The sequence below is a fragment of the Rhinopithecus roxellana genome, chromosome 2 (assembly GCF_007565055.1).
Source record: "Rhinopithecus roxellana isolate Shanxi Qingling chromosome 2, ASM756505v1, whole genome shotgun sequence".
Lineage (NCBI taxonomy): Eukaryota > Metazoa > Chordata > Mammalia > Primates > Cercopithecidae > Rhinopithecus > Rhinopithecus roxellana.
The window spans coordinates 97109385-97126092 of record NC_044550.1 but is presented as its reverse complement, the minus strand read 5'-3'; the positions used below and the strand labels follow the sequence as shown (position 1 = coordinate 97126092).

At 33.3% G+C, this 16708-nt stretch overlaps 1 protein-coding gene across 2 annotated transcripts in view; it reads left to right on the top strand.

Annotated features, from left to right (window-relative positions):
- SPOCK3 (SPARC (osteonectin), cwcv and kazal like domains proteoglycan 3) overlaps positions 1 to 16708 on the top strand; it is a 487735-nt gene that overhangs the window by 317253 nt on the left and 153774 nt on the right. For both annotated transcript variants that reach the window (XM_030919322.1, XM_030919326.1), the window contains exon 5: positions 5252 to 5375. In XM_030919322.1, the coding sequence (XP_030775182.1) occupies positions 5252 to 5375 (124 nt within the window). The remainder of the gene's footprint in view (positions 1 to 5251; positions 5376 to 16708) is intronic.

The following is a 16708-nucleotide window of genomic DNA, read 5'->3' as shown; positions in this document are numbered from 1 at the left end:
GTAATAAAAGTAGCCTTCTTTCCTGAGAAGTTATGACCAATAGGGAAGAGATCATGACTTGGCAGTCATGTCTTCAGAAATAATCCTACCTCAACTCTGGCAGAATTTTAAAAAGCAAATGATTTGGAACATGAAACAGGATACTGAGTATACAGAAGAAATATATCAAGTTACCGTCAGTTGAGATATTCCACAGAATATCTCTTCTGACTTGAATGTTGTTTTATCAGATTATAATCAAATCCTTCTGTTGATAATTAAATTAATATTGGTATGTATTAGTTAGTTTTCACACTGATATAAAGAAATGCCCAAGACTCAGTAATTTGTAAAAGAAAGAGGTTGAATTGACTCACAGTCCCACATGGCTAGGGAGGCCTCAGGAAATTTAACAGTCATTGGGGAGGGGGAAGCAAGGCACCTCCTTCACAAGGCAGCAGGGAAGAGAAAAGTGAAGGAGGGACTTCCAAACACTTATTAAACCATGAGATTTCATGAGAACTCACCCACTATCACGAGAACAGCATGGCGGAAACCGCCCCCATAATCCAACCACATCCCTCCCTCCACACGTGGGGATTACAATTTAATATGAGATTTGGGTGAGGATACAGAGCCAAACCATAACTCTCCTAAGGTAAATATATAATGTGTAAGCTGGCATTTTATTCTGCTTGCATATTTAGGACCTTGAGAACTGTGACTTTCTACTATATGATATCAGGTTCAAGAACTACAAGGTTTAAGAAAAATATTTATTTAGAGAATCAATATGTTATACCATTTATTTTTACGATTTCTCGTTTCTTGACATTGTAATGCAAATATTATTTGATTCATAGATATGCATTTGTGGAAATTCTGCCTCTTTTCACACAACTACGCTACATTTTATTTCCCTTTATTCATTGCTTATCATATGACAGGGCCCCCTCCATGTCTTTCATTTGCTACCTGAGAGAGCCCAGCATTGCAACTTTAGCATTTCTAAGTCTCTCTTTTAACACCCAACCTCATCCTTCACCCCATAATGACATATTTTCTTCACTTGTTAACACTAAATCAAATCCTAAAATCATAACATATGGCCAATAAGCACTATCTACGCTTCTAACTTTTGCTAAGGGTCTTCATATAAGCAATTTTATTAAAGATTTATAGACTCATGGATTACTCAAGATCAAATGATCCATAATAATGAAACCTGTCATTGCACACGTGAAGAAATTAAGACTGAGGAAGGTAAGTGGCTTGCCAAGGCTGGTTAATGAAATGGGCGTATGTTAAATTTAAGTCAAGTTAGAATGAGAGGGTTTTTTGTGGTTTTTGGTTTTTTGCTAACCATTTTGGTGACATCATTTACCCTCTTTCAGAAATCAATGTAAATCCTGAAACATGGAAGTTTTGTTCAAATTATTTTGTTAAAATGAACAACATGATTAACTTAAACAGAAAACTAAGTAGACCATAAATGAGTAAATGGATGTAGCAGCAATTAACATTATAAATATTAGGAAAATGAGACTGTTGAGCTTTCATATGAGACTGATGCTAGAGATATACTGAAGGCTACAGTGAAAGTTAAATCATGTATACAAGATAATAGTTCAGGTGGTAAGAAGATAATATGATTCAAAGGCCTAGAAGTGAGTCGTCTAAAAGAACACTAGCAATAGTATGAATTCCTCTTTAGCTATTAGTTTAATTTTCTAGCTCTTAAAAACATAATAATATTTATAATTATATGAAGCTAACTTAGGGCCTTGAATCTGGAACCTTTAAAACGAATGATTCTGAGAGAAAAAAAAAAAAAGAAAACTTGAGTTTGTTTATTATATGTTATTCAATTTTCTTCATTTCCCTGAGTTCCAAAATACAATTTTTTGCTTCTTAAGGGAAGGGGGTGTGACCCTGTATAGGATGCAGTTAGAAACTAAATAAATTTTTAACTTAGATTTTTAGAATTGAATATTTATTTGAAAAGATGAGTCTATGGAAGTCATATATTTATTCCAGTGGAGCTGCTGTTGGAAGATCAATTTCTGAAAATATTCAAAGTTTTTCAGCTAGCTTAGGTTTTGTACTTTATTAATGGAAACAGGTTGTATCACCCTATTTGTTAATAATTTAAAACAACTAACTGCAAATGACCTTCGGTGTATCAAAAAATTAGATGTAGGCTCAAAGGTTAATCTTTTCTGCACCTAGAATATTCAGAATAATGTGCCTAGTTTTTCTCTTCCCAGATCTAATTTCTTCCATGGAGCATTCCTCTTGCCACAGTTGCCAGACAGCCATTCTCATAGCCTGAGCCAAGTACACCTTTCCCTAATCATGTCGCTTCGCACATCTTCACCTATACTATGACTACATAAGTGCACTTCTCTCTTAGAAACACATTACTCTCTCTTAAATGGGGCCTTCAAAATGTAATTAAAAACCAACCAACAACAGATGATTTCCATGTATATATAATTTATATAAGTTTACATATTTTATATCATACATAGATATTAAATTAAGTGTTAAGTTTTTAATGTTATATCTTCATCTACTTGGCTAATTTTTCTAAGAACAAAACAAAAATTTCAATAGACTATGAAGAACACTAATTCTGAGAACAATCTCTGATGCCAAACCAAACACATTCTGAATCATAGGAAACATTTTTATTATTATTATTTTAAGTCCTGGGATACATGTGCAGAGTGTTCAGGTTTGTTACAGAGGTTTGTTCCATGTGCTATGTTGGTTTGCTGCACCTATCAACTTGTCATCTAGGATACATTTTTATAAAAGGAGTCTGGAAATGCAAAAATCTCTTCCATGATGAATAGTGATATTACATATAGTTGCAGAGGTGATATCACATAGAGTTGGACTTATGCAAATTTGTAGAAGTACTTTTGTATTCCCATAAGACTAAGAAATGCATTTGTATATTGTTGGTGATTATATTGCACTCCAGCAAATCCTGACCAGCATCAAAACTAAATAAAAAGTGCAATTTTTATTGATACACTTTAGGAATATGAACACATTTATTTAGTGTTCCATATGGTTAAAACTGGAAGGAATAAGAATAACTAATCTTGTTTTGCTTCAAAATTTATTCTACAAGTACATTACAATTTTACTTTTTGAGCTCATTTCAATGTCACAAATTTCTAATAAATCTTCAATTTTTTTTTTTTTTTTTTTTTTTTTTTTTTTTTTTTTTTTTTTGAGATGAAGTTTCACTCAGGCTGGAGTACAGTGGTGTGATCTTGATTCACAGCAACCTTCGCCTCCTGGATTCAAGCGATTCTCCTGCCTCAGCCTCCTGAGTAGCGGGGATCACAGGCATGCGCCACCATGCCTGGCTAATTTTGTATTTTTAGTAGAGACGAGGTTTCTCCGTGTTGGTCAGGCTGGTCTCGAACTCCCAACCTCAGGTGATCCACCCACCTTGGCCTCCCAAAGCGCTGGGATTTCAGGCATGAGCCACTGTGCCCAGCCAAATCTTCAAATTTAAAAAAAAAATACTTCTAGTTATATTTACTCTTAAAAAAAATTTGAAAGATTTTCTAAGTTGTAAATGTTATATTTATAAGAGAAATTTATTAATACAACAATTTTTAGTTTCCAGATCTCATTAGGGTTTTTTTAAGTTATATGTGTTAAAAAAGAAGAGTGAGATGAAGTATAAAAGAGATACAGAGTTGGGATATAAACCTAAGCATAAAGAACATATACATCCTATTTTTTTTTACTATAATCCTCTTTTGCTCTAATAAAATACTTTTCACTGATTAGAAGCCCAAACTTGCTTATACTTTCCCCTAATGCATCTGAAGAGCAAATAATTTTGCATAATTTCATGTCTTGTTTGATTACACACAGTGAAAGTTCAGTGCAAGTAGAACATTTTATTTTATTTTTTTAATTTCTCTCTGCTACATTTTTGTAATTTATAAATCTTGAAGTGTTACAGAATAGTCCAAGTTTTTCAATCATTGTTTTATTTCTCACTAGGATATTGTGCCAATTGTTTTTCAGGAAAAATTTACATATTAATTTTTTCTCATTGTATGTATTATAAGATGAACTTTGTAGCAAAGCAAGGTTTTAATGTGGTCTTTTGGCAGAATGTGCGAAACTGAAATAAAGATAACATATTTGGAACTATAATAGGCTTCATGAAAATCTTTTCTGAGAGAGCGAAAAAGAGAGAAAATAATCAATGTGTAATGTCCAGCCCACCCAAACTCTGGCAAAATTTGAAATACATAGTTCAAACTTCTTTACTTATAATGAAAGTCCTTAAAATGCATCTTGATAGTCTTTTGGGACCACTATTTTGTAGATTTGACATATTCATGAAAAGAAAACAAAAGGCACAAAGAAAAAAAAGTCTCTAGTAAAACATCTATTCTCATCCTGACATAGGCATCAAATTACTCTCTCCATAAGCAGTTGTAATAAACGAATATTGATTTACTACAGGACTTCTAAATATTAAATGTTTTTATATGAATTCTCAGTTACTTTTTTTTTTCTAACTTTTAAGCCATTTTCCTGACTCTGCGTAAATTGTTCACACAAATAGGCAAAGGAATAAAGCAATTTAACTAAAGTGGGGAAACAAACAATTGTAAGTGTAGGTAGCAGAAGAGAATGGATTTTTTTCAAGTTATTCTATATCAAAGCCGCATGGATCTATTTTAGGACATTTTTACACAACAAAAGGAGATTTGCTGTCACTAAACCTAGTAATTTAGCTTTCTAAATACTGGTAAATGCTGGAAAATTTTAATTCTTTGTTTCTGTTTTCTCTAAAAGTAAGCCACTCTTACTTTTAGGCACCCAGTGAATTAGGTGTCATCTCTTATATATTGTTCCTAATGGGATGTAAGGATGGCTTTTAAGAAGGTGCCAGATGTGTGAGTCCTTTATTGCTGAGCAAGTGTTGCTTCTGTTTCTGAGGCTATGAAAAGGGTTCGCATGAAGAAATACAGCCATCATTTATATGTGACTAGCAGAATATATTTAAGGGACATATTCCTGTTTTATTAGAGGCAAGCCTTGAGATAGAAATCAAAAGATTATAATGAAAAATATGGCATGAAATAATAAATTAAAAATGAGAATCGTTTGTTGATTCTAATGTATCTTCAGGAGTTGGAATGGCAGTGGACGAGAGGAATGAGCTAATATAAATGCATGTTCTTAAATAAATATGCTCAATATGCTTGCTTTATTTTTTTAACAGGATGAAAGAAGCAGGAGTAGACCATAGGCAATGGAGGGGTCCCATATTATCCACCTGCAAGCAGTGCCCAGTGGTCTATCCCAGCCCTGTTTGTGGTTCAGATGGTCATACCTACTCTTTTCAGGTAAAGACACCTACAGTTGTTCAGTATGAAATAAGTGATGAATACATATTAGTAAATGATTAAAACTATTGGTTATCCAATGTGATAATTCAAATTACTCATTTACCTTATGAAATAATATGAATAATCTCACTGGTTTGGAATATGATTCAATATGTATTTGTTTTTTCCATGTCAGAATTTTTAAGGTTTGAAATACTAAAGCTATGAACCCTCAAATATCAAAGCCAACCTTTCCTTTGTTGCTACTATGAAAGGTGCCAGAAATGTTAGCATGCTGTACAATAGCTTTAGTGATCAATATTATTTTAACAACAATAAATGTGCTACAATCTGTCACTACAATTACTTTTTTTAATCTCATATTTTATCTCCTATATTATCTCATGTAAGCCACCAAAAAAACTCTTTACCAGATGAAAAAACCGGGATCAGAAAGGCAATTTGGCAAGTTTCACATATTTAGTTGACACTGAAGCCAGGATTTGATAAAATCTCTGATTCAATGCCTTTGCTCTCTCTTCTACATTATTCTTCCTCACAATTAAGTGTCCCATATTGTTAAAATATTTTGGGATTTTTACAAACTTTGCCTAAATAAGACATTGATAAATTTTCTTAGCTTATGTAACAGAAAGGAAAGAGTTCAGACTCACTGTCTTTTATCTGAAACCCTAGGGACTGGATACATTTAAAAATTTAGATTTAAGAAATACATATATTTTAGACAGGTAGTGTAGCATATTATGCAGCGTCCCTAGAAGAAGCTTACTCTATAATTAAATTATTAAGCCAGGTGCAGTGGCTTATACCTGTAATCCCAGCATTTGGGAGGCCAAGGTGGGCAAATCACCTGAGTCAGGAATTTGAGACCAGCCTGGCCAACATGGTGAAACCCCATCTCTACTAAAAATACAAAAATGCGTCAGGCATGGTGGTAGGCATCTGTAATCCCAGCTACTCGGGAGGCTGAGGCAGGAGAATCACTTGAACCAGGGAGGCGGAGGTTGCAGTGAGCTGCGCCATTGCACTCCAGCCTGGACAGCAAGAGCAAACCTGTTTCAAAAAACAAAAACATGTTAATATCCTTTTAAGCAACAATTTGAATATTCTTATTAAAGAGTATACATGAGATCTATAAATAACCTTTTCTTAGTTCATATCTGATTGTGCTTACTGCAAAGTTATTTCCAGAATTTTTTTACCTTTTAGTAAAATGCTTTGGTTTTGTGGATACCTGCTTATGAATCACAATTTGTCTGAGCAAATATTTCCCCAAAACTTCCACTTGCCTTTTACAATTACAAATCTGGGCAACTTCACTACAATGCTCTTAATTAATTCAGTCACTAAATACATACATAGTACATACTAGGTGCCAAGTACTGTGTATCCTTAGTGAAGCTGTCTTATGTCTACCTGCTAAACTTTTATGGATGTATATAGAAGCGGAGTTATTGCTAGGAGAGGAGTGTGTCAGGGGTCCTTTCAACATGGTCTTGATCTTGGTGAATTTAACATGGTATAGGTAGGGCCTTGGCTTTGCAAGTTTAGTGAATTCATGTTGTCAGTACAAGGGAGAGTGAATCTATCTCATATTATAAAATTCCACGTGGAAATGATGTATAAATCATTTTACGGATTTATTGACTTACAATGAAGGATGCAGATTGTAATATTCAAACTGATGGGAAGAGCTACAGAGGAAGCAAATTTTAATCCTAATTTTATCTGGTGATTGTAGATGATTGAACAAATGGAGTCAGTGGTAGAAAGATTGGAAATTTTTACTGGCATCCACCTAAGTAGAACTACGTCTTTCTCAACATTGGAAATATGTGCCAGAAGTTTGTCCCTAGGGTGTCATCATTCCCAAAGAGTGCTAACAGAAGTCTACGGGCTTCTGCTGACATTTTTGGGACTCTTTTTAGGTTTCTCTTAGCAGGTGATCCTTCCTTTCACAAATTAGTTTCATAGGATACCAAGTTACAATTAGAAGTGGAATTCTATTTGATGAGACTTGATTAATGATGTTAGAGTTACTTAGCATGTAAGAAATAGCCCTCAGATTCTCATTCAAGACTAAAAGCACTTATTATACGTAGATTAATTCAGGTATATCTTCAATTTCATGGGGTTTCCTCATTGTTCTCCTTGGGCATGGGGCACACTGTGATACCTTGGCTTACAAATTATCTAATCTTATTAGTATTATCAACACAACCAATCTCATAGATAATTCATATTTGAATTATTATTTTTAATATTTATTCACATAAATGTCACTTTTAACAAATTCTTTCTTTACATAGAAAGACATTACACAAAGCATGATTCAAGTGAATATAGGTCTCTAATAACCCTAAATCACCATTTTTATTTCTGTTAATTCTAATCTAACTTAGTGAGTTTTCCACTTTGGACCATCCATCTTAATCTTAAACTTTGGCATTGAAAGTGATGAGACAGCTATATAAAACAATGAAAACTAAGTAGAACTCTTAACCCAGTAAAAATTTAGGTGAAACTATCCTTACTAATCTTTTCTTAAGAGTTTATTTGATTTGAATCTCAAATTAATGCCTTCAACATGTTGGTGATTTTTTGTTCCTCCCTTGTAAGAAAGTATTGCCCTAGGCTATTTAGCTACTGGATCAAGAACAAAGACCACAGAGGCCAGTACCTTCTTGTAAATGTCATCTTATTATGTTCCCAACATCTGCTTATGAGAGTTGAAAATAGAATATAGGTAAGAGATCACAAGATCTTTCTTCTGGCTCTTGGATCACTAAAGTTTGTCAATAAACTTGCAAATTATGACAGGGCAGATGTAAACACATTCGAACAGCAATGATGAGCTCCAAATTCTAAGCTCAGTGGGGTCCATGAAGCTCCTTGCTTGAAGTTGTAAATCCTCCCCTGAGTAGTCCTGATATGTTAAAGATAAACCAGAAGCCAGATGTGATGAGTCTTGGATGTGGGGCCCTACATTCAGTGTGGAAGTGTGATCTTGCTGTGGAAGCTTTTCCTATTCATCTGCTGAATTGTCGACCCATGCATTGATACAAAGGGGTTTTTTAACACTACAAATAATATTCCTACAAGTTCTATTTTAGACCCACAATGTTTGTTCATTACTTTCAGCTCATTTTATAGAGAGGAGATTATAAATTATATTTCCATTGCACATCCTAACTGGAGGTGAGGTCATTACGAAGTACAATAGGTGCAGGAGTTGGGGGATGTGGTGGGAAAGAGGGATATTAGAAGGTACACAAAGAAAGACTTTAGTCAAATGACATAACTAAGATATAATTTTGAAAGGTAAACTTCATTATGCAATGTGACCAATTTTGAATAATTATTTTATTTGAGTTCAAGCTTTTAAGTTAATTGGCTTTTCTAGAAATCCTCAGAAGAGTATTTTAAAAATGCATACACAAAAAGAAAAGTTAACAGGTGAGGAACTATGGATAAATAGGCTTACTTGAAAAAATATTGGGACATTTGTGATTTTCATAAAAAATATTTTTGGAACATTGTCTTTTTTCCTATTAAGAAAAGTGATTTACTTTCTTTAGAAGCCTATTTAATCTTTCTTTTTAAAAGAACTAGTCTTCTCTGAATTCTTTCAAATTCAGCAATGCCAGAAAAATCAAAATATAAATCTGTTCAAGGTTGTTTGAGAGGTAATCATTCTTGAAATTGACACAAAAGATGAAGGCCTTCATTTCTTTACTTCAGGCAAAGTCTATTTTGATTGTATTGTCAAGCTTCAATAAGAACTAGGAATCGTTCTTCAATACAGCATTTATGTTAGATCATGGATATATTTCTCACTTTGTTATGTAAAATGTACATTACATTTGCCGTGAGCACAAGTCAATAAATAATACTAATGTTTCAGACTTGAGTAGAACATGTGTAATATAAACTCCCTGAGGACAACAGTGATGTTTTTAAACTCTTTTCTATCATATTTTTAGTGATGCGCTGCTTGGCAATTGAACTAAACAATCGTGAATTCCTTAGAAATGAGTATTGTTCATAAAATTGTGTGTGTGTGTGTGTGTGTGTGTGTGGTTTTGAAGGAAGGCAAATATAAAGCTTACCTATTTTAGACTGCAGTTTTCTAAATCCAGCTGTAGAGATGCTACTTAAATTGATTTGGAATGGGGTCCCGTGAATTGGAATTTTTAAAACTTCTCATGTGACTTTTATGTGTAGCCATGGCTGAGAATCACTGTGCATCCCTTCAAATTATTGCCTTTGAATACTTAAATAAAAGATAGGTGTGTGTGTGTGTGTATGTGTGTCTGTGTGTGTGTGTGTGTGTGTGAACAATAACATTACCCTTAAAGGGGAAGGCCTAATTTTTTTATTACTATCCAAAAAATTTCTATTTATTTATTTATTTTTTTTTTTGAGACGGATTCTCACTCTGTTGCCCAGGCTGGAGTAACATGGCCCAATCTGGTTCACTGCAAGCTCCGCCTCCCGGGTTCACGCCATTCTCCTGCCTCAGCCTCCCAGGTAGCTGGGACCACAGGCGCCCACCACCATGCCCGGCTAATTTTTGTTTTGTATTTTTAGTAGAGACGGGGTTTCATTGTATTAACCAGGTGGGCTTGATCTCCTGACCTCATGATCCACCCACCTCGGCCTCCCAAAGTGCCAGGATTACAGCCGTGAGCCACCGCACCCGGCTCAAAAAATTTCTATTTTAAGTTTCAACATGCTACTATAATGTTTTAACTTTTCTGTCATTTATTTTTTTTCCATATTTGAGGCGTGTTCTTACTTTCTCTTAATAGTTACTAATTCTAGCAACTATATGCACATTTTGAAAGGTAGATAATTTCTGACTCCTAATCATGAGAAATTTAATATGTTATACTTTTTAGTGTTTAGTTGTTCTATCTTCTTTCCTCTGAATATTTAGAGCTGAGATCATTTGATTTTGGAAGATCCACTGTCAGAAACGGATGTGCAATCTTTCCATGTGACTTGCTTTTCCACTTAGCTTGGGTTTGACTTTTGGCTGAGGTGTGCCGACTCGATCAATATCACACCACCAGAACATTACCATGGTCATTTATGGGGATCAATTCTTATTACAGCACTGAATATTACAGGAAATAATATGAATGAACTTTATCATAAAATTTCAAATTTGAAAGGAACTTAAAAGAACATCTAGGAAAAACTTCTATGCAATAAAGTCCCTGGTATGAAATCATATTCTGCGAGGTAAACCTCTATATTTGAGGAGTGTTCTAATTGTTAAAAAAGTCTTCATCTCCTTACATTGATTTTGTTTCCAACACTCCCTATCCTTACTCCCTGGAGCCATGTGTTGAAGCACAAAATACATCCTCTCTTGTCTTCAGTTACTGGGAAAAATGTGAATTCTTAAATTTGCCACTTGCAGTGAAGAAGCAAACAGCCAAAAAACACTTGCAAAGCAGCTTCACATGGGGGAAAAGAACTCATTTTTTTGTTTGTTTTTGCTTTTTCAAATCCCTGATTGGCCATTGACTTGATCGATGACTGGTGCCTTTGAATAGAAGCTTCTAAGAGAACACAGAGCACCTTGCTCCAGAATACCTTCACCCCAGTCCCTTTATTTTTACATACGTTTCTGGATACTAAGTTCTTTTCCTAATGCCCTGATCCGTGTTTCCCACAGCTTGGTGCCAGTGGCCTATCTGTGGGGAAGGTATAATGTAATGAGTCAGAGGCACAGGTGCCTGGTTTTTGTCTTCACAGTAATTTGTGTTTGATCTTGCAATATGGTATCCCATGGCCTTTTCACTACATTAACTTTCATAACCTCATATATACATGTGTGTGCATATGTATAATGTGCGTGTACATATATAAATCAAACATTTATGTAGACCATATTTTCTGGCAAATACTTCAAATATTTTAAATACGTTAACTGGTTATTATCCCTCCTTTATAGGTGAGAACTGTGATGCACAGAGAATTTAAGTCATTTGACCAGTGTTACTCAGCTAAGTCCAGAGCCCATGTTCTTAACTGCCTTTCAATATTTTAATGTAAAATTGAAGCAAATTCATTTTTTAAATTAATTACCCTTCATTATTTTTCTATATTGCTACACATAATGTGGTAAATACCTTTATTTGAATCACTAAAAAATAAAATAAAATAAAATATATGGCATTTAAATTTATTGAGTTGTTTGTTTCTTACTGGCTTAAAGCCTGTGATATCAGAGTAATAATAAAATATATTTTTAGATATTATGCGTGATAAATAAGCCTAACTCATCAACTTTCTATGATTATTACTTGTTGCAGAAAACAATCTTCTGTGTCTTCTAGAAGCTTTAAAATTTTAACTGTTAGGTTTAGGACTGTGATGCTCATTAGGTTTTGTGTATAGTAGAAGGTAGGTTTTTTTTTTTTTTTTTTTTTTTTTTTTTTTTTTTTTTTAATGTAGCCATCCAGGCCAGGCACAGTGGCCTACGCTTGTAATCCCACCCTTTTGAGAAGCAGAAGTAAGAAAATTGTTTTAGCTCGGAAGGTCAAGACAAGCCTTGGTAACATGGCAAAAACCAGTTTCTACACAATTTTTTTTTTTTTTTTTAAGTAGCCAACCAGTTGCAGAATCATTTATAGCATCTTACTTCATTGGATTGCTTTGATGTCTTTGTCAAAAATGAAATGGTCCTAAATGTGTGGGTCTGTTTCTGTCTTTATTATGTTCAGTGAACTATTTGTCCTTAAGCCTGTATCACATGTCTAATTTGTTGTACCTTAATACTGACTTTTTAATTCCGGTGCAAAGTCCAACTTTGTTATACCTTTTCACTATTGCTTTGGTGTTTACACTTTGCCTTTCCATATGAATTTCAGAATCAGTCTGTCAGTTTCTATAGAAAACAAGCTGGAGTCATTTTTTTAGATATTGTGCAGTACCAAATCTTCAAATCCACACATTTGGTATATCTCTCCATTTAGTTATATTTCATTAATTAATGTTTGGTAATTTTCAGTATAGGATTTCGTAATGCCCTTTATTAAATTTGTTAAGTAGTTTTTTATTGGTACTATTGTAAATTTAATTTTAATTCAATTTTTAACTGTTTGCTGATAGTATATTGTTATATTGTTAATTTTCTATACTGACTTGTATATTGCCACTTTGTTAAATTCACTTATTATTTCTAGTAATGTTTTGTAGATCTCTCCAGATTATTTTACACATAATATCCTTCTCCATGAATAGAGGCAGGTTTATTTCTTCCTTTTTTATCTATTTCTTGCCTTAGGTTTTGGTTAGGACTTCCACTACAAGGTTCAATGCATCTCCTTGCCTTAGTCCCAATTTATAAGAAAAGTGTTCAGTATTTTCAACATTAGGTATGAAGTTACCTATAGATTTTTGTATGTAAAAAAATGAAGGTTTAATAGAACTTAAGCCCATGTTAATTAAGTTTTCTGTAGCTATCACAGAATAGAACATATAATATCAGTGTCTTCATCTTGTGTTACTATATACTAAAAAAGGACTAACACCACATATATTCACTTGGGGAATTTTCATGTTAAATTGTATACCTTAGATAACTTGTAGTTAATAAACAGTCCATCTAGTTTGTATATATAAGGAACCCATTTGTCTAAAAAATCCTAAACTATGTAGAGCATGTTTAAATATACATGTTCTTTAAGAGAAACATAATGATAATAATACCAGGCATATACTTGTTGTGGTAATAGAAGTTCTAGTAATATTTGTAGTAATTGCTAAAATAATTGTACAATAATATCAGTTAATATCCTAAATATTTTATGTGTAGTAATTTAATCTTTAAAGAAATGTACAAGACTTTTTTATAATGATCTGCAAACTAAGGATAAAGAAAAGGAAGCCCATGTCAGCCATAAAGCTGGTGAATTACAATGCTGGAATTGGAGCCCAGTTAAGCTCACACACAGTTAACCACAGCACTGTACTGTGCAATAAAACTCCCAGCAAGACCTTAATTGATGCATTTATCACTTGTGAATTTTACCTTAGTGATGTCCTTTGTAACATTAATTATTCATCACTTTGCCAAGGAAAAAAAACATGGGAGGCAATGGGAGAGCTATAAAGAAACCATATATATTTCAACTCTTCAAAAAGATTGTAGAAAAGTAAATAGGTTATCCATGTGTATCTGTAAACCAACCTCTTTTTATCCTCCCTATTTTTCTCCCCTTCTCAGACACTAATACCCCCAATTCTACTCTCTACTTCCAGGGGCTCAAAATATTTTTTAACTCCCACATATGAGTGAGAACATGCGGTATTTATCTTTCTGTGCCTGGCTTATTTCAATTATTATAATGTTATTCATCTGTAAAGATAACTATAGCATGTGCCATCCTTACTATGTTACTAGAAGTTATTCCAGCTGAGTTACTCAGAAAGTTTCTAGGTAATTAAGTAAATGTATGTTCAGCACCTTTGGAAGAGCTCTATATTCCTTTTGTCAAAGGCACCCAACTCATATCAACAAACAAATATTCTTTAAAAAAATTAGCATATCATCATTGCATAATGTGTGTTAATCAGTATTATTGTATTAATGTATTAATGAGTGACTCAATTAAGCTAATGTGTTAATTTATATATGCATTAGCATCTTAATTTTAGCAATGCTATAAGATATATAACAAACACTAACATACCCTATTATTGTTCCCATTTTAAACATAAGAAATTGAAACAGTTTTTAAATAAGTTCATAAAGGTATAGAGCTAGTGAAGAGCACGAATAATACTATGGCTATGAATAAAAATATAGTTGATATAAAAGTATTACTATAATAACATTATTTTGTATAACATGTATTTAAACATGCTAATTTTATATCAGTAATAAATAATACACAGATGATTTTAAAATTAATATGACCTTTTTCTAGATAAAGAAAAAAATGACATATATTGTATCTATATCAGTTTATAATCACTTGAATTATAAAATAAAGACAATAGAATGTGGCTGTCATATCCTTTTTAGGGTACCTGAGCAAATTATATTTTTTCCCATAATCACATTGGATATACTCTATGAGCACTGTATGTTTTAGTGGTCTTTAACCTCTTCCCACCCTAAATGTACTCCACCAAGAAAATTAGTCTTGTTATGTGAAATGACAGTGGGTTAAGTATGTTTTTGTATCTGAAGTAAGCGAAATAAACAGCCAAATGAAACTAGAAGGTAACAACACTAATGTAGAAACTGAGAAAGGGGAAAAAAAAAACCTGTCAATAACTAGAATCTGAAAATATTAAGATTAATGGCCTGTGAAAGAATGGTAGAGTAGGCTCGATGTGAAAGCATAGTGATGTCGATGAATTAGACAACCCCTCTGAACAGCTGTGCCTCCAGTGAAAAGAAAGCGGGAATATTTGTCATCAGGCACTAGGAATCTGAAAAGTAATCTACAGGTCCCTGTAGTAGCATGGGGTAATAATATCATTATTATGGTATAGTGTTGATGCTTTTGAGCTGCTCTTGCATGGATCTGGTGTTCTGAATTACACTATATCTGAGCAGAGGTCAGGCAAGCCCAAAGCTGAGAACATTTAATAATAATTTGTTTCTAACAATTTTAGAATTTTAAGTATTTAAAATACAAATCTTGTCTTGTTCTTGCTGTTGGCATTGTTCACTCTTGCTCCTGTTAGCTTGCCTCATTTTGTTTATTAGTCTATTTGTATTGTATTGGTGTGCTCCTTTATTTATAATATTTATTTAATTGCTTGTGAATTTGAGTTGGCAGAACAAACTCTGTGGAATCCTTAGAAGTTTGAATTCATAATAGATTTCTACAGAGAAAGTATATATTGAGGCTTCCAAGTATCGGGGGAATCCCTTAAATGTTCTCAGCTCCTTAACAGACATCAACTTTATAATATATATTAATGTATGAAGCATTTAAAAATTTAAAAATGATATTGAAATATTCAAGCAATACCAAACATACTTTCAGAAAAAAAAATACTCAGCTTTTAAAAGAACCAAATAGCATTTATTTAATTAAAATATTATTTAATTAAAAATTAAGTCAGTAGATTAAACAGCAGATTAGATGAACTTGAAGATAATGAACTACAACTTATATATATGTGTGTACATGTACATGTATTATGTATGTAACATACAATAATAAACTAATATATGTATGTATCATAAATATTACTTATGTGTGCAATATATGCAAATATTATATATATAATATGTGTGTACATGCATATACATACGTATTTCTGAAAAATTATCCTAAAAGGTAGAATATGTAGACTGTAGAGTAGAATGAAAAAGTATCCAAAGTTTAATATGAAATATAGAAAGAGTAATCTGAAGTAATACCTCAGAGAAAATATTAGAAGAGAATTTGGTTGAGAATTATCCAGAAGTGATGAAATACATGATTCCACAAGTATAGGAAACACAGTGTATGCCAAATAAGATAAATAAGAAGAAACTCAAGTCTAGATATGTTACAGTAAAATGAGAGATTACCAAAGTAAAGTACATCCAGACAGAAAAGCCATATTACCTACCAAAAATACCGTACCATTATACCAACAAAAAGCATCTCAGCAAGATTAATGTGATTCAAAAAACAGTGGAAATGTACACTTACAGTATTGAAAGAAAATTTTTAAAAGTTCAAAAGCTAGTATTTCAGAAGGAAATACCTTCTAAGTCTGTTTGCTACATAAACATCCTTGAAAAGAGTGCACAGAACAACAGCTGTCAGTGCCTCTGATTGCATGATGTGCAAAAATGTGAGTGAACCCAGGAGATCTGCCTCCAAACAGTATCTGCCCTTTGTTTCCACATCTTGGCTTCTAGAGAATGTTCCTCTACGTAGGCCACTCCATCAACATGTATTTGAACCAAATCTCTTCAATTTATCTCATGTAGCCTTTAATTAAGGATATCATGAAGGGAACTCTTAAGAAGGAGGATGATACAAACCTGCAAGCAAAATTTATCTCAGCAGTGTCTCTGACCCCCCACTCAAGGGTCTCAGAGCCAGCCTCCTGGACACATCACATAAATCATCCAGATCTACCTTATACATCCAAGGTGACTTTTGCCTTATGTTTTTTCTTGGCCTTTCTACTTGGCCTGTGGAATTAAGTCAGGTACAGCAGGATACACTAGTGATTGCATAGATGTCACTACTTGACCTACAGAGAGGCATCTTGGACAATTGTGTCATCCAAAATATCTGGTCAGTGGACTGGGACTGACCTGAATGCCTTTCAGAAACAACGTTCTGTCACTGCTC